Source organism: Equus asinus, chromosome 5, assembly GCF_041296235.1.
Source record: "Equus asinus isolate D_3611 breed Donkey chromosome 5, EquAss-T2T_v2, whole genome shotgun sequence".
Lineage (NCBI taxonomy): Eukaryota > Metazoa > Chordata > Mammalia > Perissodactyla > Equidae > Equus > Equus asinus.
The window spans coordinates 6,037,495-6,063,780 of NC_091794.1; the positions used below are offsets into that span (position 1 = coordinate 6,037,495).

Here is a 26,286-nt window from a genome sequence, read left to right on the forward strand (position 1 = left end):
GTATAAGAAATTATTTCCAATATAGTAAGTAGAAAAGTATATATACAGAACGATCTCTGTTTTATAAGGCAAAAAAATCCACATACAGAAAAAAATGGAAGGATATACACAAAAATATTTAACAAGGATTCTTTGAATGGTGAGATAAAAGGTGACTATTTTCATTTATTTTGTTTTCCTATAGTTTCCAAGTGTTTTATTTTTTTAATAGGAATACCATGCAATTATTAAAGGCAAGGAAAAAATACACATTTAAAGCTCCAGAAAAACCTGTGCTGCAGCTTCCTGGTCAATAAATCTAAACCTCTCACTCTATTATTGTATATGAATGGCAAGCAGATTTCAGGTACAACTAATTACCGTCAGTTTTTTCTATGATCACTTATTCTTAATGATTAACTTATCAAAAATAATATAAGCCTTTTTGCAACAATCTGATCTATTCTTAGACAAATTTTAATTGTGGTCTCAACTGTGCACAGTAGGTCCTCCTATCCACAGATGCAAGACCCACAGATACAGAGGGCCAACTATATTCGTTGTACTACACCATTTTAAATAAGGGACTTGAGCATCTGTGGATATTGGTATCCTAGGAGGTTCCTGGAACCAATCCACCACAGATACCAAGGGACAACTGCAAAATCAATAAAGACTTTAAGCTATTAATGATTCCACAAAGCCTGTATTTCCACGACAAGAATCAGAATGGACTCCCAATACTTTCAAGTATCTTCAACAATCTCCTAATACTTTAAAGATTGAAATTTTAATCTTTTAAAGGTAAAATGGGTTCTAAATTCCCTTCCCTTCAAGTTATACTTAAATACATTGATAGAACTCTAATAACTTCCCAAAAACTAAACTCAAGAACATTTATTTTATTTACTAGTGGTCAAATGTAATACAAAACAAGCCCTTCAACAGATCCATTAATGCAGTTACTTTGAGGTTCATTTTATACCTAATTCATTATAGTATGCCCTCAAAACAAGAATGCTATGAAAAGCAGATAATCCAGGGGGAAAAAATATGCTGGATTCTAATGACAAGTTACACATTGCTAACAAATCCTCTCTAAACAGTTCAAGCTGAAAGATTTCTGCCATGTTCTTAACACAGAACTCCAGAACTTCAATCACTTATTTGTTTAGATATTACATAGATATAAAGCTATTATTTAAGGAAAATTTGGGATCTGCCCATAGGTATGGCTATGACTCACCAAGGAAGAAAAGTCGTTTTTCAGTTTTCAAAATAGAGTGTCACCCACCCCATGAATAAATCCAAAGACCATGGATTTCCCAGTTAGCAGAATTCAAAGTACATATTCACACTCTTACTCCACATCTATCCAGAGAGATCAGCTTTGAATTAATCTACATCCAGCTCTTATCAAAAGGTCAGGAATAATTTAGTAGATAATGATGTTCCAAAGCTTTAGCTACAAGGATAATGATTGTAGCACTGTTTACAGTATTTTTTTAAATTGAAAACTACTCAAAAATATAACAATAGGATATTAAATTAACTGTGATGTACCCACATAATGGATTATAATACAGTCACTAAAAATGTTTACCACCATTTCCTTGGTACTTGTGGTTCACAATACTTTATACAGGTAAGTAGAAAAAGCACTGTGGTTTTCTATTTTTTAATATTTAAATATTTGCTTATAGATAGACAAACTAGAAGGATATACACAAGTATGAATTTTGGTTATGGTTTGGGTGGTCTTCTGTTTGTTCAACTGAATTTTCTAACTTCTCTACAACAAACTAGGATTGCTTTAAAAATATTTTATGAAATACTTTAAACTCAAAATGTATCAGTGTCTTGTCCCTAAATCCATCAAAGCTCTAATCCTTTCAGTAATTTATTTCCCCAGCTGCCTTGAGAGAAAAAGCAATAATACAAACTACTAACAAGAATTTAATATGCTAATTTTCCAAGAAATTCCACATTTTTAAAAAGCAGTAGTACAACTTTATGGGTATATTATGATTGAACAAATAAGTAGATAATGAGAGCTATTGTAGATAATACATATTGTAGATAATGAGAGAGAGAAAAAAAGTTAAAAATAAGAAAAGGGGGAAGGCTACAAAAAGCCTTTTGGTATTGGATTGGAATTAGAAGTATCAGTAGTGAACTCATGTTTTTTTATAGATGTAAAGATAAGTAAATAGAGAAATAAATACAGATATGTGTGTATATGTATGGGTTAGTATACATATATTTTTCTAGTCCTCTCTACTGAGAAAGCCTAGACATCATGACATCCCAGCAGCAATGAGCATGCCTAGCACCCAGATCTGGGTTTCTAAATACCATTCTTCAATAAAAAGAACCAGGGATCCTTGGAAAATACCAGAAAGTAAGGAAGTACTCAAAAAAAGATAGGAGCGTGTCAAAAGGGCACAGGAGCCAACCTGAAAGATCTCCCAATGCCAAAACCAGAACACTGATCAAAAAGACCAGTAACAATCATAGTAGATTATAACTCATAGAGTAAAATAAATACATATGAGTCCATAGTGATATATGTAAATAACTGAATAAATAAATAAGTGGGGAAGAGGACAGCTCTCTCTTACAGAAGAACTTCAATTAATAAATGTAGAGGGAATGAGGGAAATAGAAAATCACCAACAGAATATCAGACATATAAGTGTTGCAGGCAAGATCCACTGCTGGGTGACAAAATAGTTGGTGAAAGTTTAAGAAGAAACAGCAAATTTGCATAGATTCAAGATATCTATTTATTACAAAGGGAAAGAGCAACTTTAAAATGGAGTAAGCAGGCAGACAGCATCCTAACCAGGTGATCAAGACTGACATCACCAGCAATAAGACATATCATCATCATGTACCCTTGATAGGATACACTGAGAAGGGCACATCACTTCTGTGGTATTCTTCCCAAACAGCCATAACCTTAAGATAATCATAAGAAACCTGAGACAAACCCAAATTGAGGGGTATTCAACAATACTGACCAGTACTCTTTAGTCATGTTCACGGAAGAAAAAAGACTGAAGAACTGTCACAGAAAGAAATCAAGGAGACATGACAACTAAATAAAATGTGGGATCCTAGATTAGATCCCGAAACAGAAAAATGACATGAATGGAAAAAATGAAGAAATTCGAATAAAGTCTGTAGTTTAAAGTGTTGTATCTATGTTAATTTCTTAATTTTCATCACTGTACATAAGATATTAACACTGGGGGAAGGTGAGTGAAGGGCAGATGGGAACTCTGTACTATTTCTGTAACTTTTCCATAAATCTAAAATTACTTGAAAATAAAAAGTTAACAAAATACTGTAGTACCTCTAAAACTAAGAAAGAGAAATGTATGTACTCGATATTACGAATTTCCAGTGGTGGAATTTCAGATTAGGCTGCAGAAAGCAACAGCCTAAAGCAGAGCATTTCACTTCACTGGAGGTATCACACAGAAAAGAAGCAGCAATCAATACAGAGGCGTTTAAAACTGGGTATGGTAGCAGCATAAGATTTTCTTTTTTATCTCCTTCAGTTACCCCACTTAAGCCAAAATCAGAATTTTAAATGAAGAAACCACACCACGAAAATCTGAAATAAGCCAAGGTAGAAAAAAGAGTCCCCAAGCCATGCTCTTGGTGTGGTCTTGATTTAAAAGGCACCTCTGGTTCCCTCTCACAGCCCTCCTTTATCATTTCTTCTTCTTTGTTCCACAAAATGTACCAAATTAAAGTTTTCTGTGCTAAACGAAAGTCCTCTGTGCATAACTTGGAATGCTTCAGAGAAAAGTGTCTAATAAATTTTGATTATGTACATCAGGGCACTACTGTCAATCACAAAATTCTAGAGGAAAAAAGATTATTTTTCTAAAAACAGATTAATTTTTTGAAACACTTCCTACTAGGTAGAAACTTCATTTTGCTTGCTTTGCTACTCTTAAAAAAGAGGTTTAAAAGGACATATTCCAAATAGCAATTTTCACCACACAACTTGAGTACAACACTTTTCATCTACAGTGTTACAATGAATGAACGTGAGGCACTTGAGTATGTTCAGTCATTAAAGAAATGCCAAGTTATGTTTTATACAAAATCTAAAATGAGGCCTGGAAAGTTTACTGGTACAACTTCCAAAGATTTAAACAAGACTGGTCCCAGAAAGAGTTTCCTAGTTAACCCTCAGTTAATTAGGATACACCAATTCCCTCAAAACACTGTTTTCTTTAAAATTTTATTAAAAAGACAAAAAGCAAAATATTTTCAATATTAATAACTCTAAAGATAATAAATAAGTTAAAAGCAAAACTAATACATACCTTATGTAACTCAGAAGATGAAGACTTTTTCCTTTTTCCTTCTGTGACAATTTCTACAAAGACAGTAAAAATTATCATTTAATATCTAAATGAGATAAACAGTGTAATAAAATAAATCCTTTCACAGCCATCTTTTGTTTTAAATTAACTTCTTGTTAGATTTAGAATTTACACTGACATATTTTATAGAACCTAAAGGACTAACTAAACATAAAGGTTAAAAAATAATCAGAACAGTAGCAGTTTCTCACAAAATGTCTCTATTAAATAATATATGTATGATGACAATAGAAAAGAGAAGCAAACTTCGCTCTAAGAACCAAATAAGAAATTCCCTGGCAAAAGTCCTAGCATCCAGTGTGTGTTCAACAAATGCTGGCTGAATCATATGACCAGACAAATTCCTATTAGTTAGGGAGAGGAAGAGGGGAGAGGGCATGAAGCTTAACTCTCCTCATCGACATTTTTGAGACTTCCTGCGGATTTTTCTTTTATGATTCTTTCATTCTATCAACAAACATTTACTGAATGTCTATCAGGTGCCTGGCACTGTGCTAGGCAGTGGGCACAGTGTAGTGAGCAAATTAAACACAGTCCAAGCCTTCCTGGAACTTACAAGTTACTGGAATATATCAGATTTCATAACAAAAATGAATGACAGCGACCCACACATATGCAGTCACTTATTTATGACAAACACGCCACTGCAATGCAGTGGGAAAAGGGTGATCTTTTCAATAAGCAGTGCTGAAGCAATTTGATAACCAAATGTGAAAATAAATCAACCTTGATCTCTACCTCACATTATACACAAAAACTAATTTTAAATGGATCATAGATTTAAATGTCAAAGATGAAAACAAAGTTTCTAGAAAAAAAAGGAGTAGAATATCTTCATGACCTTGGAGTAGGTAAAGATTTCTCAAACAAGGCACAGGTAGTACTAACCATAAAGGAAAAGATTAATGAACTTGACTTCATTAAAATTAAGAGCTTCTGTTCATCAAACCTCATCATTAAGAGGGTGAGAAGACAAGCCATAAACTGAAAGAAGATTATTTATAATACATATATCTATGTACAGCATGGTGACTACAGTTAATAATACTGGATAATACATACATTTGTTAAACGACTCATAACCAGAACATATAAAGAACTCCTACAAAGCAAAGGCAAGACAACCCAATCTTCAAAATAGGCAAGAGCCTTGAACAAGCACTTCATAAAAAAGAATGTCCAAATGGCCAATAAACATAAAAATATGCTCACTTTCATTATTATTAGGAAATTTAAATGACAATGGAATACCATCACACAGCCCTCAGGATGGGTAATATTAAAAAGACTGACAGTACCAAGTACTGGTAAGAGACAGGAACTCTCACATACTGCTGGTGGGAGTGTAAGTGAAAACATCTACTTTTGCCAGTATCTATTAAAGTTAGACACCTGCCTGCTCAATGTCCAACAATTACGTTTCTAGATATGTAACCAAGAGAAATGAGTGCACGTAGCCAGCAAAAGACACATATAAGAATGTTCAAGTTGGAGCTGGCCTGGTGGCATAATGGTTAAGTTCATACACTCTGCTTCAAGAGCCCGGGGTTTGCAGGTTCAGATCCTGGGCACAGACCTACACACTGCTCATTAAGCCATCCTGTGGCAGTGTCCCACATACAAAATAGAGGAAGACTGGCATAGATGTTAGCTCAGTGACAATCTTCCTCAAGCAAAAAGAGGAAGATTGGCAAGAGATGTTAACTCAGAGCCAATCTTCCTCACCAAAAAAAAAAAGAATGCTCAAGTTATCTTTGTTCTTAATAGCCAAAAACTGGAACTATCCGAAATGTCCATCAACAGCAACATGGATAAACCTATTCATAGAGAGGAAAACTGCACAGAAATAGAAAAGAATGAATTACTGCTACAAATGACAGGGATACATCTTACAGATGTTATGTTCAAAAGAATCCAGATGCAGAAGAATATATGATTCTCTTTATGGGGAATTCAAGGACAGATAAAACAAACCTATGATGATACTAGTTAGAATGGCAGGAGTACCTGGGGAAAGAAGGAATATTCACTGGGATGGGATACAAATAAGTCTTTAGAGACACTGGAAATGTTCTACATCTTGATCTAGGTGATGGTTATGCAGGTGTACATATAAAACATAAAAAGTCATCAAACGAGGCCAGCCTGGTGGCATAGTAGTTAAGTTCGCGTGCTCCACTTGAGCAGCCCAGGGTTCACGGGTTCTGATCCCAGACACAGACCTACACACCCTTTATCAAGCCATGCTGTGGCAGTGTCCCACATATAAAATAGAGGATTGGCACAGATGTTAGCTCAGGGACAATCTTCCTGAAGCAAAAAGAAGACTGACAACAGATGTTGCTCAGGGCCAATCTTCCTCACCAAAAAAAAGTCATGAAACTATATACTAAAGATATGTGTACAAACTGAAACCCATCCCTCTCAGAACAGGAACAAGACAAGGGTGCCCACTTTCACCACTCTTATTCAACATAGTACTGGAGGTGTTGGCCAGAGGAATTCGGCAGGAAAAAGAAATAAAAGGAATCCAAATAGGCAGTGAAGAAGTAAAACTCTCACTGTTTGCAGACGACATGATCTTATATATAGAAAACCCCAAAGAATCCATAGAAAAACTATTAGAAACAATCAACAACTACAGCAAAGTCGCAGGGTATAAAATCAACATACATAAATCAGTAGCATTTCTATACTTTAACAATGAACTAACAGTAAAAGATCTCAAGAACTCAATCCTATTCACGATCGCAACAAAAAGAATAAAATACCTTGGGATAAATTTAACCAAGGAAGTGAAGGGTCTATACAATGAAAACTACAAGACCTTCTTGAAAGAAATTGATGACGACATAAAGAGACGGAAAGACATTCTGTGCACATGAATTGGAAGAATAAACATAGTTAAAATGTCCATACTACCTAAAGCAATCTACAGATTCAACGCTATCCCAATCAGAATTCCAATGTCATTCTTTACAGAAATTGAACAAAGAATCCTAAAATTCATATGGGGCAACAAAAGACCCCAAATTGCTAAAGCAATCCTGAGAAAGAAGAACAAAGCTGGAGGCATCACAATCCCTGACTTCAAAACATACTACAAAGCTACAGTAATCAAAACAGCATGGTACTGGTACAAAAACAGATGCACAGATCAATGGAACAGAATTGAAAGCCCAGAAACAAAACCACACATCTATGGACAGCTAATCTTTGAGGGCCTACAATGGAGGAAAGAAAGTCTCTTCAACAAATGGTGCTGGGAAAACTGGAAAGCCACATGTAAAAGAATGAAAATCAACCATTCTTTTTCACCATTTACTAAAATAAACTCAAAATGGATCAAAGACCTAAAGATTAGGCCTGAAACAATAAGTCTTCTAGAAGAGAATATCGGCAGTACACTCTTTGACATCAGCTTCAAAAGAATCTTTTCGGACACCATGACCCCTCACATGAGGGAAACAATAGAAAGAATAAACAAATGGGACTTCATCAGACTAAAGAGCTTCTTCAAGGCAAGGGAAAACAGGATTGAAACAAAAAAACAGCCCACTAATTGGGAAAAAATATTCACAAGTTATTTATCCGACAAAGGGTTAATCTCCATAATATACAAAGAACTCACACAACTCAACAATAAAAAATCAAACAACCCAATTACAAAATGGGCAGGGGACACGAACAGACATTTCTCCAAAGATATACGGATGGCCAACAGACACATGAAAAGATGCTCATCATCACTAATCATCAGGGAAATGCAAATCAAAACTATACTAAGATATCACCTTACACCTGTTAGAATGGCAAAAATATCCAAAACCAAGAGTGACAAATGTTGGAGAGGCTGTGGAGAAAAGGGAACCCTCATACACTGTTGGTGGGAATGCAAACTGGTGCAGCCACTATGGAAAACAGTATGGAGATTCCTCAAAAAGTTAAGAATAGAAATACCTTATGACCCAGCCATCCCACTATTGGGTATCTATCCTAAGAACCTGAAATCAGCAATTCCAAAAGTTCCATGCATCCCTATGTTCATCGCAGCAGTATTCACAATAGCCAAGTCATGGAACCAACCTAAGTGCCCAGCAACTGATGATTGGATAAAGAAGATGTGGTATATATATACAATGGAATACTACTCAGCCATAAAAAAGGACAAAGTCGTCCCATTCACAACAACATGGATAGACCTTGAGGGTATTATGTTGACTGAAATAAGCCAGACAGAGAAAGACGGACTCTGTATGACTCCACTCATAGGTGGTAGTTAACATATGGACAAAGAGAACTGATCAGTGGTTGCCAGGGGAAAGGGGGGTGGGGGGAGGGCACTAGGGGTGAAGTGGTGTACCTACAACATGCCTAATAATGATGTACAACTGTAATTTCACAAGGATGTTAACTTTCATAACCTTAATTAAAAAAATGGAAAAAAAAACTTTTAAAATAGCAATTAATTATAACAAATGGACTATAGCTTATCCAGAAATCTATATAGCTGAAATAATTTCCCTACGTTCATAATACATAGCATTAATTCCACCATATGCATTTCCTGAAGCAAGCACTGATACAAAAATTATTTTAACCTCTATACTTAAGCTTTTTTTTTTTTATTTATAAGATTGGCACCTGAACTAACAGCTGTTGCCAATCTTCTTTTTTTCTTCTTCTTCTTCTCCCCAAAGCCTCCCAGTACATAGTTGTATATTCTAGTTGCGAGTGCCTCTGGTTGTGCTATGTGGGACGCCGCCTTAGCATGGCTTGAAAAGCGGTGCCATGTCCACACCCAGGAACCAAATAGAAACCCCAGGCCACTGAAGTGGAGTATGCGAACTTAACCATTCGGCCATGAGGCCAGCCCCCATACTTAAGCTTTTGATAACTTTAAATAATTTTCAATAAAGCAGCATTCCTTAGACAGACTACCAAAACTAAATAATTTTTTAAATAAATGGTAAGAAAGCCTTTACCTCATATAAATTCACTTTCTAGTCAACTTTACATTTAATAAAATACATATTTTTAAAGATTTTATTTTTCTTGTTTCCCCCCAAAGCCACCCGGTACATAGTTGTATATTTTAGTTGTGGGTCCTTCAAGTTGTAGTATGTGGGACGCCACCTCAGCATGGCCTGATGAGCAGTGCCATGTCCACGCCCAGGATCTGAACCAGCGAAACCCTGGGACGTTGAAGCAGAGCACACCACTTAACCACTTGGCCACGGGGCCAGCCCCCAAAAATACATATTTTTAAAAAGGAATATCAGTTGCTTAAATTTCAATTTACAGATTAATATTCCCAAACTGACTCATTGAGTTAAAAGTGCTTCCATCCTGTTTTGCAGCATGTTTCCCTATTTCCTTTACTACTATTGTGACTTCCAAAAAGTTTAGGGGTGTTTATAATTAAGTTGCTCCATCATATACTTGGTTGGTTTTGGAGCATTTTAATAAATATATGACGTGCCTCTACTTGTGATTATCTGGTATAGCATAAGTGTTCAAGAGCACAAATTTTAAAGGCAAATAACCTAAATTTATAACTTGGTTTACTAGTTGTGACTTCTCTGAGACTCAGTTTCTCATCTCTAAAAAAGGGAGAATATCCAGCTTTTGAATTGTTAAGATTAAAGCGAGATAGCCCATATTAAAGTATATAGCATTATGTCCAGCACATAGTGCAAAATAAATGGTAACTACTATTATTACAATATTTTATATTAAAATATCCCTTTTTAAGAGACCTCAGTATATTAGTATTAGGACACAGGAAAATCTAATTATTCTCATTCTAAATACATGAGTCAAATAATGAAAAAGCATGATTTTTTCCCAAGGAGCTTGTGAAATCATTCATTCACTTATTTATTCCATAAACATTTAAGATAATAGTAACGACCACTGTCAGGTACTATGCTAAGTACTTTACACAAATTATTTTATTTAATCCTTACAAAAGCCTTATGAGATCAGTAATGATATTATCTCTATCTTACAGATGAAGAATTTAGGTTAGAAGAATCCAAATAACTGGCCGAAGGTCACCATGTTGATCCATCCCTGTTCTGATTCAAGAGTGATATTCTTAACCAGTGTACTCTCGGCATGCTGGACACTATGGTGATATAAAATGAATAAGAGTCCCTGTCATACAGTTACTAGTATAACAGGAGAGATTAAACAATTCAGCAAGCTGGAGTACATGATGGAATCTGATAAACATCATGTAAGAGGAACAAAGACCCATGGAAGTTCAGAAATAGGTATTTTTTTTTTAAGTTTGAGTTAACTTAGGAGATAGTTCTTGGAAAGGCACAACTGAACTCAACTTTGAAGTAAGCGTTAGAGAATGAGTAAGTTTTAGATAGGCGGAAATGGGTAGAAAGATAGTTCAGTGCCAGGTGCAGCCAAGAGGTGAGTTATCAATACAGGTAAATACAAAGGAGCAGCCCACACTAGCTAGCCTCCTAAATTATTTAAGGCTCATATTACGGTTATCCATCTGGGAGGCAGGTTTGAGACAGCACCATTATGACAAAGTTCCAGTCTGGATCTTTGGAGCTACTCAATCCTATCCGTAACCCATTCTCTCTGTTATGATGTCCCTCTAATGTACTTTCCAATCCTCAGCCTTCCATCATCAGGCCTGGGAATCACACTCCCCACCTTAGATGCCAATCCCCATAGCTTATTAGATTGCTATTCTCTCATCTCTTATGTAATTCAACTCTACCCTTTCATCAACATTCTTCTCCATCTCTTCCCTAGCCCACTAAATTCCTTTCCAGAGTCAATACAATTTCCTTAAATTCTGAATCTTTTCCTTGAACACTTCCTCTACCTCAGCTTAACTGAATTCTAGCTTTTTATTGACTACAAGGTTTTTAAGACCCTCTCAAGAAGATTCTTCTCCCACTTACAAAACCAGGAGTAGGGATTAACAATGTCCTCCCCCTACCGGCACTTCCAATTAATATTCTATCTTTATTGCATTAATTCCTCCTTCAAAATTCCCATAAATTGGATATACTACCTCACCCATATTTGTGGATGTGCTAACCCAAGACCCTCTCCAACATTCCTAGAATACTTAATTCATGGTTTTCCTCTCTATCATTAAAATCTACCATCATTCTGCAGCTCTAAAACTTCCATAAGTCAACTCACTTAATACAATGGACTCACCTTAATTTATGCTACTCCAACAAACTTCTTCCACACATCCCCATTTCAGCAACATACATTCATGAATAGATTTAAGCAACAGTGTCACACTTCTCAAGTTCTCAAGTGTGAACCTCTCATTCTATAATATACTATGCTTTGATCTTTCCATTCCCTCACTCAGATTGAATCCATTTTTTGCCCCCACATTTTGTCATACCCTATAACCGTAAGTAAACTAAATTCTTTTTTCCCCCCAAAATTCTTGCTCCTGGACCGCTTAGCACTGCTGAATGAAATCACACAACTGTAGTCTGCAACTACTACCGCTACAAACTCACATTTCTTTTAACCAAGGCTTTCAAAATTACTTCACAGTTCTTTTCTGCATCCCTAATTGACCTCCTACTCTATTCTGAGCTTCCAATACTACTCCAACATCCCTCTTTCTCAAAAGATGATCTTGCCTCCTACTTCACTTAAAAGCCATGATTGCAACATCCTTGTCAAAATTTATCTATATCTTTATCCATCTTCCCTCCTTTCTGTACAGCTCAAAGAACTGTCCTTTGATTCCATGCTCTCCCATTTCTTCTGGGACCTCAACCCATGAGTTATCTCTTACCTGGTATCTCTCTCTCTCCACTGACCCCTTTTGTACTCCCCACCAACCTGATTTAAGTCTTTGATAGTGTTAAAAAAAAAAAAAAACACTTCCTTTCTACCTAATTTCCTACTTAAGCTTGTTCTAGAAATCTCCCTTCTTTCACATCTCATTTTCCCTGTTTCCTCACCACCACTCATTTGTTTAGCCTCTTGAAATGTGGCTCTTGTGACCTGCTAATTGCCAAACCCAGCACTCTCATACTACTTTAACTCTCTGATTTACATTGCCCTTCACTCTCTTCCCTTGCTTCATAAACCTATCCCACTCCTAATCTGCCTATATAACTGCTTACCAACATCTCTTCCTCCTTCCTCTGAAATCAAATGTATGTGACTCAAGACTTTTCTCACTCAACACTCCTTCCATGGGTAATTCCATTCATTCCAATGGCTTCAGCTAACATCTCTGCAAATAATGTAGTTTTATCATTATTAATTGTAGATTCTGGTTTTGAACTGCAATTATGATTCATTACATGTACAATGCAAAATATGCATCTCCTGGGCCTAGCGAGAAAAGAAAGCTGTATCAGCATGGGACACTAGACCCTCAAGTTGAAAGCTGGGGAGGAGGGAAGAGTTTCAGAATCAAGCAAGTGTGAGAAACACTGCCAGCTCAGTCACTGTCTTGGAGAGGCATAACATACAGCAGGACAGCAAAGGCTCTGAAAAATCCTGCAATAAATAAAATTTTTTCTTTTCTTTTGCTGAGGAAGATTCACCCTGAGGTAACATCTGTGCCAATCCTCCTCTATTTTGTATGTGAGTCACTGCCACAGCATGGCCGCAGAGGAGTGGTGTAGGTCTGCCTCTGGGAACCTAACCCAGGCCACCAAAGCACAGCGTGCCAAACTTAGCCACCAGGCGGGCCGAATAAAATTTTCTTACAACTACAGTTGTCACATTTATTTATCCACAGAACCTTCTTTTTTCCAAGTAAGGTTCACTAACACCCTGTGACAGTAAAAGAGGTTAAAATTCTAAATTTTGTAATCAGAAAGACCCAGATTTTGGATTCTGGCTCTGTTTCTCACTTGCTATTGCTAACAGTTGCTTGCCCTTCCTAAATCCCAGTTTCCTCACCTGTAAATCAGAAATAATGATAACCACCTCATTAGGTTTTTGAAGGAATGAAAGTTTGTAAAATTCTTAGCACACTGCTTAGTACCTAAGTACTCAAAAAACACATGGATCCTTAACTGCAAATGAGAGTGAACAGAGATCTCCAAGGATGTTGCGTAAAGCAACCAGTTGAAAGCCTGAAATTTATTTGAACTTTCCTGTTTTAATTCAAAACTTCATTTGAAAATTATGCTCTATGACTGTAATCTATCTGTCATAATTTTGTTGTTGTTAAATGTTTCTAGTAGTCATTCCCCCTCGAATGATCCATGCATTTAAATATTATTTCACTCAACTGTTAGTTGACCTGTTTCCGGTGCCAATAAATTTTTTATCTGTACCTCCATCTAATTTACTGCTTTTAATATGTTGTGAACTTGGAAATGTGATATTCATACTTATTGGGGTTATATAAATAATTTAAAAATATAGATTCACTATACTCTGAAGAAAGGCCTGAGAATCTTCTCAAGACTGAACTTTAGCATACAGGCTTTCTCATTTCTCCTCTCACTGTTCACAGGCATTTTGTGCTTAAGTCCTGATTCATGGCCGCATTCCAGGAAAGCAGGATAATCAGAGTTTTTGTGGTTCTTCTACTTATGGAATTTTTCTTTTAATTTTAAAATATTTATTAATTCATTTAAAAACAATAAACACGTTGCATGTTAACATAAAATATTTTTGTGAAAGATAACTATATTTTCAAAAAAAATACAGAGAAGAATGCCCTTATTTTACCGATTTGTAAATCTCTTTAATGTCTGGCTTAAGAAAAGACAGTTGATTTTCCCTATCTGCTTCTGCATTCAGTTTGTTGTGGCACCCATCACATAGCCTGTGGAAAACTCTATTGGACACGTGGGATAATAAGAGGAAAAGGCAAAGAATGTCTTAAAATTAGGAAAATAGTTTTGACCCTTCAGACACAAAAGGGTCTCAGCGAACCCAGGTGTCCTCAGACCTTGAGAACCAGCGCCTAAAGCAAACACAGCCAGTCGGGAAGCCAGCCCACTCCTACAGTTATCAGTTATGTGAGTCCACAAATACCTGTTTTGTGTTTAGCTTAAACCAGCTGGAATTGGGTTTCTGCTACTTGAAAATAAAAGAGTTCTGAGCAATACACTTGTAACTCTTCACAGTTCCTCCTCGTTCAGGAGAAAGTGTAGGGAAACCTAGCGCAGTCTCACGGAGAGACTTCCAAACTTCCTGTCTTGTTTTCTCTGTCTACTGCTATCCACCTTCCTTCTACCTCTAATTCAGAATTCTTCCTGGTTCATTAATCAAATTCCTTCTTTGCGTACTTGTGAAATTCTGATGACCACAAATGTCACTTCCAGTCATTTGAGTCTCAGGTAGCAACCATCCCTAATAAAATGACAACTGCATGCATTTACGTGTCACACAGAATCCAGAACCCCTGCAAACAGCAACTGATCATTTGTTTTATTTCTGAGAATTTACGTGAGAAAATTATACACTATTTAAAAAACTCATTCTTAAAAATCAATGTTCATTTCTTAAAACCAGATAAATACTGAGTACAGCTGGGTATTACTAGATGTGAGAGCAGTTTTTATTATACATTAACAATTACTTTTCAAAAAGGACAGCTCTGAAAGGGAAGTCATCAGAAAAACAAAATCCTCTCCAGAGGGATAACTAACAGAAACATCACTGTCTTTTAAGGATTAAGTTTTATTCTCAAAATTTACTTCCCACAACTACTTGCATCAAATTAACTGTAATAAATAAATAAGTCTAAGTGTAACCAGGTAAAAGGGATGGGACTTGCTGAAGAACAAGGCTAATATTTTGCCCTTCCTCCCCACAAAAAATGTATTAAACCAAGATGAAATGCATTTATTGAAAAAAGCTGTGCATCTTAAACTGAAGTATGATTACCCCTAAAGTTCTGTGTCAAAAAGCACACAAATGACACCAGATAAACATTGTGCATTTTCCTAATGTCTCGATTTTACTTGAAGGTTTTAGGGGAGAAAATAGGCATATTAAAACAAACAGTGATCTACTGGAGGCGTATCCATACATATGTGTGGATAGAGAGAGAGAGGGAGTATATTCACATACTTTCAAAGGCAAAGACTATCGCTAGAATATAGACACACACACAAAGGATAACACTGGCTGCTTAGGAAAAGGAATTTCACGCTTTCAACGGCTTCAGGCAATGTCCCGGAGATCCGTGTTCACTCTCCTTTATGGATAAGGCCGAAAAAAGTTTGAGATGCACTGCTCCAGGGCACGCCTAAATAAATTTGAAATTGTTAACACTGTGTCTGCAAAAATAAACGGTACAATGAGAAATGAGAAAACGAAATAACTAACGAGCGTTAGTTTGTGTAGGAGATGGTGAGCTTATTAAGGAGAGTCCTCTCCTCCGCTGCTACGTCCACAGCACTCAGCGCAAGGACCTGGGGTACCCTTAAGGGCTGAGATCTTTAACAGAAACTTGTTGATGGGAGGAGCTTCACCGCCTGTCTTAAGTGTTTCCAAGACGTAGTACCGGAAACCGAAGGTGGTCAATCAAACCGTAAAGCAATGTCAAAACAAAAACATGCTGAGAAAAAAAAAAAACGAAAGCACGGCTTCAAATCCTTTGTTCGACTTTCCGATCGCTTTTGGAAGAAGCAGGAGGGGGCTGGAAAAGAACACTGTTGCTCAGGGGGCCCGCTCGGAGGAAGGAGCCGAGGGGCAGCATCCGTCAGCGGAGCGAAGTGTCAATTAGCAAGCCCCGCCTCCCCTTCTCGGCAGCCGCTTCTCCCGGCCCGGAGAGAACCAACGGGACCGAGGAACGCAGGGTCGGGCGCCGGGAAGCTGGAAAAGCACCGGCAACGTCGGGGGCAGACGAGAAGGGCGTGGCAGGAGGGCGCAGCCAGCGGGGGCATCGCTGGGCCGAGGAGCCTCCCGCAGGGCGATCGCGGCAGGAGGGAGGGATGGAGGCTGCTGAGCGCAGAGCGCCGAGGCTCCGATGACAGCTCGGGCCCGGCACCGGCTCGCAGGGGCGGCGACCCGGAGGCTTCCATTGTGCGCGCCCTCCGCCCTCCGCGCCCGAGCCCCCGCCGAGCCCCCGCCGCCCGGGCCCAGCCCCCGCCGCCCGCCTCCCGTCCGCCCCAGACAAGCGACAATACGCGCAGCCCTCCTCCGCCCCTTCCTCACCGGATGAAGAGCGCCGGCGCCCGGCCTTCCCCTTGTCCATCTTCTCCTCCTCCTGCTGGACTCGCAGTTGCCGTCGCTGTCACCTCAAGACCCCTCAGGCGGGGGCCGGAGGGGGAGGGGAAAGAAAAGAGCCAGGAAAGTGGGGCCCGCGCTTGCGCAAAAGCGGCGCCGGCCCTCCGACCGGAAGTCGGCGCCCCGCCCACCTCCGCCCGGAAGTCAGTTCCTGGGACCGCTGTTGTCAGCGGGTACCCTTCCGGGAGGGTGTTCAGTGCGCTTTTCTCGTCAGCTCTGCCCGCGTGGGAGCGTGGGGCTGGGGCGAGGTTACACCCCAGATCGTCAAGGGCTTTGTGGGCTTTGAAGACACGGTTGACTAAAAATTAAAGAAGGGAAACGAGGAATTCCTCCAGTTGACTGTGTCCTGCCGGGCGGCCCCGGGAATAGAATAAAACGTTACTCCTGTTGCAGTATTATTTTCCGCACGGTCTCGCCTATGTGTTTATCCTCGAGGAGCTTCCTCAAATTCAGAAACAAGATTTTCAGACGGAAAAATCACCCAGTAGCCTAGCTATAGGTGGAGGCAGTTGGAGTGGAAATAAATTAGGTCAGCTGAGGAAAAAATGTCCTTCTAATAGAGGATCTCTTTTTCAAGTTCAAACTCGACATTTTTAAAGACCTGGGGAAAAAAAGAAAAAAAGCTGGACCTCAATTTTGTAAAACATGAAATGCTGAAATGGTGAGAGAAAGTGGGTGGCTGTAGCTGGAATTCGTCCGACTCACTTATATTGCAATTCTTGAGGGATCATTCCTGTCCTCAGTGAATTCAACGTCTGGTACTTTTAGACTGATTATTTTTTAGTCCTTTCAAAGGGCCCATCGGTCCAGAAAATTGTCCTGTTTCATTAGCCACAGTAGACATATCGGAATAAATTTTTTTACGGTGTCAGCTTTAATCACAATAAGTTTAACAAAATTCAGCAGAGCGCTCTTGTCAAGGCGAAATGATACTGGAGTGTTCCAAGCTGGAAGGGAGGATGCTCGAGCTGAACCTGCGCGCCGCCGCCTTTCACCAGGGCCAATAAAGGGACCTGCACGCCTCACCGCCAGAGCCCGGTCTCGGGCTTCTTGAGCCGTGCGTCTTAATTACTGCTGAGAGGCGGGTGCTGGGGTAGGGGGAAAGCTCCAGGTGGGGGCCCTATGGGGCTGGGAGTGTGGCTTTCAGGGCAGAATCGGCTGGAATACTTCAGGGCTTGCTGAGATTGAAATGCACTGCAAGGGTTTCGTTTAGAGGCCCTGGTTTATTTCTGTTTAACAAATAGAAACGCTGCTTACTGGAAAATATCTGAATTTTAAGTTTCTTCGAAAATCAACTTTTTTAATTGAATGATTTAACTAACTCAAGAGTCAAACAGGCTTAATTCGTTAGCCGATATTATAGGAAACAAATTGACTGCAAAAGATGGAAGTTGAGCTGACAGATGGGAACGTGAAAAAGGAGAGCGTAAGTAGGCCTAATCAATTTCCGCCCGAACTGGCAGCTTCTGTCAAAGTAAGTGGTTTTAAAGCTTAGCAGTAAGAAGTTAATTTATGAGTAATGAAATTATAAGAAGTTAATCAAATTATTCAGCTTACGAATGTATCATTTAAACTTGTCATTGAACCAAATATAGCATTTCTGCAAATAAAGACTTAGTGAGCCAGTTTGTTTCTTCGAATTGGAGCTTGTTTTGAATAACATATTTGAAGATAAATGACCTTTAAGCTCAAGAATTTCAAATTTGCTTTTTTTAACCAGTATTTTTGTTGTTTTAGCTTTTACAGTCTCTAGTACATGGTTGACTGTATTGCAAACTAAAGGACTAAAGAAGTTCAGTTTCTACTTTTTGCTTTGTTTTGTTTTGGGTTTTTTGGAGTTTTTTTTAAAGCTTTTATGTTTCCTTCTTCTCCCCAAAGCCCCCCGATACATAGTTGTGTATTTTTCAGTTGTGGGTCCTTCCAGTTGTGGCATGCAGGACGCCGCCTCAGCATGGCCTGATGAGCAGGGCCGTGTCAGTGCTCAGGATCCGACCCTGGGAAACCCTGGGCCGCCGGAGCAGAGCCTCAAACTCAGCCACTCAGCCACAGGGCCGGCCCCGGTTTCTACTTTTGAGGCAGTCATTTAACAACTTCACTTTGCCTTTTATGAAAGACTAATTAAATGATCTTTTCTTTTATAGTGTTTTATGATGTTTAGGTGAAAGCTTCCTTACTTAAAAAATAAGAAAGACCAAAAACAAGTGAATGACTTTCTTGGTTTGTTTGGGAATAATGTCATTTCTTTTACGTACATTTAGCTCACAGTGTATAGAGCCTTTTAAATTAAAATCATTTAAGATTAGAAATTCATCAACCTAGTATTTTATAAGAAGAGGAGAGGATGGACTGGTTTGATTTTAATGGGTATGGTTCTTTATTAAATGTTAAAAGTAGGTATGAAGCGTTTAAATTAGGTATTTATTGTATTTTGTTTTAAGCAGTGGATATGGTCTTCATAGTTTCAAGACATAGTGGCAGTGTGAAATTGATCAACCCTTTGTTTTACCCCTGGGTTAACTATTTCTTCGAAGAGAGCTTAATGAATCTGCAAAAGGCCCTTTCTCATCACAAGTGAATTAATTTTAAGTACAGTATGAATGTATATAGGTTTGGATGGGCACTGGGGACATCTTCACTTCCTGAACTGTTTTAAAAATTAAAATGAACAATCTGGAATTGCTTACCGTGGGCTCCAGGAAAGCCTAGATCTTGCACAGATATTTGGAGCACTGTGTCATGTTGCTCTTCACCTCATCTTCCTTAGTAGTTGATTCTTGTCTTTAAAATACCGGGACTTCTTATGTCAAGAGCCACATAGAAAGTAACATGGGATTCATAAAAAGACAGGTATAGGTTGTTTGGATTTAAAAGTATCTTCCTTTTTAAGACAATCAGCAATTGTGATTGCTCTATAATGAAATAGCCTGTTCTCAGAAGTTATGAAAACCTGCATTCCTAGGAGATTCTATTGCATGCTGAAATTTGGGAAACCCAAGATTTTGAAATAGCTGATGCTTTTCATTAGTCTCTAATATCTTATTTTCTATGTGCCTTTGCCTCAAGTGGATTAAATTCAGCTTTAGTCTTTCCTAGGGAGAGGCAGGCAAAGGGAAGGGATCCTATTTAGTTTGCTCTTTTTTGAAACTTTTACATATATAATTTCTTTTTTTCTTTTTTGAGGAGGCAGGGGTGAGGAAGGCTGGCCCTGAGCCAACTTCTGTGCCAGTCCCCCTCTATTTTGTGTGTGGGTCGGTGCCACAGCATGGCTTGATGAGCGGCATAGGTCCCTGCAGGATCCAAACACAAAAACCAGGGCCGCAAAAGCGGAGTGTGGGAACTTAACCACTATGCCACTGGGCTGGCCCCTACGTATATCATTTCATAAGCTTTATCACTTTCTACTATTTTCTACAATTTACTAAATGGAATTGTATGCAGGCATAATTATTTTTCTAAAAAGAAAAGCTCATAATTGCATTCATGTTGGAAAAATAAAAATACTCCTACTTTTGCACCAAAACAGTAACTCCTTTCTTTTTTTTTTCCAAAAGATTGGCACCTGAGCTAACAAGTGTTGCCAGTCTTTTTTTTTTTTTTTTCTGCTTTTTCTCCAAAAATCCCCCAGTACATAGTTATATGTTTTAGTTGTGGGTCCTTCTAGTTGTGTACTCTTTTCTTAAAATGTGTTTTCCAGGGGTTTGTTTTGTTTTGTTTTTCTAAATAAATAAATAAAAACATGTTCATTGTAAAGAAAAATTTCTTTAGATATTTTTAAATTTTCTGAGTGAAGCATCTTTCATTCTGTGCTTCTTCATGGCATAGGATATTCAAAAGGACCTCTTTCTCAAATATACCAAAGGACTGTAATTACTGTAATAGAATTTTACTGTAACCAGGGGTTAGCCCCTAACTTCTTAGGTTGTAAAACTGTATTTTCATAAAAGCTTACTAATCATCTGTGAAGAATGTAAAATATTGTTAAATATAACCGCTTTATGATCCTTGAGGGAAAAGGAGTTCCTTAAAACTCAAATAAGCTAATTAAAATTATTTGTTTCCATGATTCTATTGCCCCAGCCACCGTTTTCTTGTCAAATTCATAGAGACGGAGTATGGACTGGTTTGCCAGGGGCAGGGGGGACGGGGAGATGAAGAGTTATTGCTTAATGGGTACAAAGGTACAGTTTTGCAAGATGAAAAATGTTCTATGGATGAATGGCAGTAATGGTTGCACAACGACGTGAATGTATTTAATGCCGCTGAACTGCACCCCCAAAAATGGTTCAACTGGTAAGTGTTGGTATATTTTACCACAATTTTTTAAAAATAATTCATTAAAAATAATAATAGCCACACCTAGAGCAAAACATAACAAATGTATCACCACGTAATCCAGGTTACTAGAAGGATCTAGTTTGAAATTCTAATGAATGATTACATACTATTCTCCTTTTTATTTAATTTCATTCAATGTGAAATGACTAGACTACTTAATATGGGAAACTAAGTGTCTAACAAATACCCTCACTAAATTTTTGGTAAATGAATGAAATAAGCAGTCAAATAGTATGCATTTTTAAGATCTCTGGTAAAAGTGAATCTTCTCTCACGCTCCTAGAGCTGCCTGAGTTATTTTGGGCATGTCGCTTTACCTTTGAAAGCCTCACTTCTGTATACAGTAAACATATTAGCTAAGAATATCAACAACATCCTTTGGAGCTCTGACAGTCTTATTCTTGAAGCTAAGCTATCTTATTCTAACCCATTCTTTAGAAAACTAACCATATAAAACAGTTTCTCTCCTTCTTTATTTTATTTTTAATATTATTATTATTTTAGGAAGATTAGCCCTGAGTTAACATCTGCCCCCAATCCTCCTCTTTTTGCTAGGGAAGACTGGCCCTGAGCCAACATCTGTGCCCATATTCCTCTGCTTTATATGTGGGACGCCTGCCACAGTGGTGGCTTGACAAGGGGAGCATAGGTCAGCACCTAGGATCTGAACTGGCAAACCCAGGGCCACCAAAGTGGAAGCTTAACCGCTGTGCTGCCAGGCTGGCCCTCCCCTTCTTTATTTTAATGGACCATCTTTATTTGCAAAAGAGAAAACATATATAGATGCATAGGATATTCTCTAAGAATAATTCATAAATCAACAGTCATTAGCTTTAGAATTATAGAAGAAGCCTCTATAATTTTTCAAATCTTTGTGTGCATCTTTCTCCTGTGTATACAGCTAGAGGACTTTTGCTCTTTGCCTCCTTCTGCCCTTAGCAAAAATTGTAAAATTCTAATAACAATATTTAAGTGCCCACTATTCACTAGGCACTATTCCAAGAACTAGAGATACAGTAGTGCAAAAAACAAAGTCCTTGTCCCTGTTCTCATGGAACTTACATTCTAATAGGGGGAAAAAGACAATAAGCCAGTGTATATCAGTTGGTAATAAGAGTTGAAAAGAAAAGAAAGAGAGAGAGAGAGAGAAAGAAAGACAGGTTTTTATTCTAAGTGAGAGGGGAGACCACTGAGAATTTTGAACAGGGGTATGACATCCAATTTTTTCCAATTTTGAGAAAATCATTCTAGCTGTGTAATCAGGAAGTTAGGCAAAGAAAGGGGTACTGAGGATCTTGTAGAAAAACTAACATTACCTGTTGAGTGTTTTGCAGACAGAAAGTTTCAGGAAGAGCCTAACCACAGAAGCTTCCCACAAGCAAGCTAGCTGAAGCCAGTGCTAGCTGCCTCAAACTGCTCTAAAATGAACTGAGGTGAACTGTTCCCATCATAATCTAATCAACATTTTAAGTTCTCCTCCTCTGAGAGAGACCAAGCTGCCATTTTCACATCATATGATGTATGTAATAGTATGTATACGTGCCATGCATGTGCCATGGGAGAACATAGTATACAAATTAACCATGGTCTTCTGCTATTGGCAGTGTAAAGTCCCTACTGGCATTGTGTTCAGAGACGCTGCTTTGGGAGATAGCCCCAGTGCTCTCCATGGCTTGTGCAAGTAACAGACCTTTCTTCTACTTCTGCCTTGGTTGTGCTTTTTGGCTCCGAACTCACTGACAGATGGACCCCTTGAGTTCAGTTGCAGCTGTTATGTGGAAAATACTGCAGGGACATAAGAGCTTATGCAAAGAGCTTAGATAGGAAACCTAATAATGAAGACGAGAGTTGATGGCGACTTGGACTAGGGTGCTAGAGGTGGAGGGATGATAAGTGATTAGATTACAGATATATTTCAAATAGCAGAGCTCAGAGATTTTCTGATTGATTGTGCACTGTGAAAGAGGGAAGGGAAGTTTGTGGCATGAGCAACTGAAAGAATGGAGTTGCCATTTACTAAGATAGGAAAGACTGGAGGGAGAGTAGATTGAAGAGGGTGTTTTGGACATGTTAAGTTTGATTTGGCTATGTCACTCCCAAGTAAATACATCAAGTAGACAGTTGGATATGAATTCAAGGGAGAGTTACAGGTTGGAGTCTATTAGCCAAGCAAAATGTGCATACTAAATTCTAAAGAATTGTCTACCTTTTCATTCTACAAGATACTCATCACCTTGCTGCTGCTCACCTCCACCTGTCCTTCATACATCTTTGTGCCATTTTGGTTTTCCAGTTTACAAACTCGCATTCTTTTGGCCAAAGAATTGTCTCTCAAAATAGGTACACAACCTCTTAAAGGTGAAAAAGGGTAATTGAATGCTGTATAATGTGTGCTATTAGAAAATACTGATTTTGTTTACTCTCTGATTGAAAGAAAAGTTAAATAGCTAGCAACGTTCTTTTGTTTAGTTCTTTGAGTTTTAAATATTCTGTATCTCCATTTTAGTGCAGAAAAGGGCAGTTTTCACCACAGCACCTGAATAAACAAAGTATTTTTAGATCTGAGAGATTACTGCTTTTCTGTGCAAACCTCCTCATCCATGCCAAAATATGTAATAGACCCTCCTTTTTAGAGAGCAATTTGGCAATATCTGGGTAAATGGAAGGAGCTGGTGCGACCTTTGTTTAACCATTTAATTACTTCCCACTTCTAGGTGTATTACCTAGGGAAACTCTTGATATGTGCACAAAAATTAGCTATAACAATATTCTTTGCAGCTTTGTTTATCATAATGGAAAATCGGAGCAACCTAAATATTCTACAACAGGAAAATGGTTAAACAAACTATGGCATAGTCAAGCAATGGAACACTCCAAACCGAGAAAATGAATGACCTAGAACTACATTTACTGATGTGGATAAACATCACAATGTTGAGTGAATAAGCAAGGCTGGACAAGAGATGTAAATATTTTTTTATTTCACATTTCTCAGAATGGAAGATCATCCTATCTAATTTCACAAAACCTTCCATGTGTGAGACACCCTGTAAGAGTTTTTACCTACATTAATTTAATTCTCACAATAACCTTGTTAAGTAAATTATGTTATCCTTGTTTTACACTTATTCATTCAAAAAATATTTATATAATATGTGCCAGACACTGTTGTAAGTACTGAAGACAAGCACTTAATTAAACACAGTTCCTTTTCTCAGAAAGCAGCCTGCCTTCCTGGGCTGGTTATCGTAGATAAGGGGTTCACTTCCTGGGCAAGTTGCTGCAGGTTGTGGGTCAAAGTTTTATTTTCATATATAGTCTGGCTGCTGTTGCTTAGTATATTCAATCCCTCACTACTTTTCATCACTCACAATTATTTTCAGTTAAAGTCTTTAGGTTAAAAGATTAATGTCTCCATGAAGTGCTTAATTTAGGATGATTTGCCAAAGAAAGAATTTAGCAAACCAAAAATTTTATTTTATTTTTTCTAGTGCTGATACGTAATTGCTTTTTACTTTCAGTGGCTACCAGTGACTCAGGAGCTGAGCTTCCAAAAATTCATTGAACAATCTGACTTGCTGGAAGAATTTAAATATGACTTCAATGAGAAAGCTGAATTGAGACACACTGAGACACAAAGCCCTTTTGTCTTTAACTATTATGAAAATGTCCTTGAGAGGAATAGCAAGCGCTACCAGGCCCTCGGCCGTTTGCTTGAACAATACATTTATGAGCTTTTGGAGAAACTGTGCAAATTACAAAAGGTGTATATCCCACAAGAGGTTGATAAGGAACCAAGAAGCTTCTTTTTCATGAGTGAGGGAGCATTAACAAATCATCATTCTGTTGTTCTCGTCCTTCTTCAAGACCAAGGGGTCTTTCGAGCTGGTCAATGGAGTCAGCAGGCGATAATACATCATGGTCTCCACCACGGAAGTCAGATCCCGTGTATTCAAATGGCATTGCAGGCACATTATGATGTAATTGTGCTAAACCCCAATGACAATTTTGTGGACCTAAAGATGGAAAAAGAGTGGAAAAGCCTTTTAAAACAAAGCATTGAGTCTCCCTCCCTAAAAATGGCTCAGGCGGAGAGCTTCTTATCTTTCCAGCACCCTCTCCAAGGCCTTCCAAAAAGATGCAGCCACACTCCTGAAGAACACGTGGCTTACGTGTGGGATCACTTCATTTCGAGGACTGAAGGCAAGAATGTTGCCTTCATCGTGCATGGTTATGGAGGCTTGGTTTTTATGGACTTGCTTGTTCGTAGAAAGTGGGAAGTGATGAGCAAAGTATATGCCGTTGCCCTTATTGACTCGGACCACCACGTGGGACACCAGCTGGGAAGTGATGGACAGTTATTAGCATGGATAAAGCACCACTGCCGTGAATGGGTGACAAGCCCTAAGCCTTTGGATAAACTTGCAGCTACTGTTTTGAAAAAGGAGTTTCCTGTGGTTTCTGCCGGTACAGAAAAACACAGCTTAGCCCCTTCCTCTAGCCTTCAGTCAATTTTTAAATACTTTAAAAAAGCTTTGAAAGCCAAAACGACTATTACTTTCTCTCAAGTGCCAATAGAAACTAGAAGCTCCACAAAAAGAAAGCAAAGTGCTTAATTTACTTTTTGGTCATCTAAGATTTTTTTGTCCACTGAAACTTTGCTAACGAAGATGGTAGAAGAAAAAGAACACTTACAGCTCATATACAGTGTATGTTCTGGTTTAAGGCTTGATTTGTTACTTTTCTAAAAAAATGAATATGTTCTCCTTTGTAGCCTCTTGACAAAGCAGGAAGTCAGTCAGTACCATCGTTAATATTTCACAGTATTAGTCAAGTTAGAGGATCTCTCTTTTGAAAAGCTACATTTTTATGGTTTAGTAGAATGACACCAAAGCTGCAACTAATACAAATTAAATATTGCCTTTGATTTTTATGTTATTAATGCCATATTAAAATTCCAAGTGAACATATAAATATCATGAGCAACTCCATTCTTTGTATGTTTGTGTTCTTTTGTTTTAATAGGTTGATCTTGTGTGTGTGTGTTTACTCATACTTTCAGTAAATATTTGAGTGTCCTTTATGTGCCAGTCAATACTAGGTGTTGGGGACGCTGGCAAACAAGGCCAACATAGCCTTTGTCTTTGCAGAATTCACGATAAACAACACATTGCAAGTGTGAAAAGAGTTAAGAAATAAAGGGTGTGTAGGGGAGGAAGACATTTCCTCTACCCTCTCTGGGTTCTTCTGGCCGGAGAACGAATTAAATTCACATGAGGCAGAATAGCAGGAGAAAATTAAACAAAGCTTTATAACATGTATACATGGGAGAGGCTCAGGCAAGCTG

At 38.2% G+C, this 26,286-nt stretch overlaps 2 protein-coding genes across 9 annotated transcripts in view; one reads left to right on the forward strand and one right to left on the reverse strand.

Annotated features, from left to right (window-relative positions):
* The window catches only part of SENP7 (SUMO specific peptidase 7), a 141,186-nt gene extending 124,458 nt beyond the window's left edge, over window positions 1-16,728 (reverse strand). For 5 of the 6 annotated variants that reach the window (XM_014853247.3, XM_014853246.3, XM_014853245.3 and 2 more), the window contains exons 1-2: window positions 16,533-16,727; window positions 4,326-4,378 (exon numbers count right to left, since the gene is read on the reverse strand). In XM_014853247.3, coding sequence (XP_014708733.1) covers window positions 4,326-4,378; window positions 16,533-16,572 — 93 coding nt within the window. In that variant the 5' untranslated portion in view covers window positions 16,573-16,727. Of the gene's footprint in view, window positions 1-4,325; window positions 4,379-16,532 lie in introns of all 6 variants that reach the window. The other variant, XM_014853242.3, reaches the window with a different exon arrangement.
* A 204-nt stretch (window positions 16,729-16,932) lies between these two features.
* LOC106838885 (putative protein ARB2BP) lies at window positions 16,933-25,929 on the forward strand. 3 transcript variants are annotated; one of them, XM_014853248.3, is made up of 2 exons: window positions 16,933-18,078; window positions 24,461-25,929. In XM_014853248.3, exons 1-2 carry the CDS (start codon window positions 17,989-17,991, stop codon window positions 25,553-25,555), a joined length of 1,185 nt encoding a protein of 394 aa, XP_014708734.1. In that variant the 5' UTR covers window positions 16,933-17,988; the 3' UTR covers window positions 25,556-25,929. The 3 variants fall into 3 exon arrangements, with proteins under 3 accessions (XP_014708734.1, XP_044627631.1, XP_070364777.1); XM_044771696.2 differs by having other exon boundaries at window positions 16,933-18,030; XM_070508676.1 differs by lacking the exon at window positions 16,933-18,078 and adding an exon at window positions 20,229-20,894 and having other exon boundaries at window positions 24,461-25,923.
* Window positions 25,930-26,286: the final 357 nt, after the last annotated feature.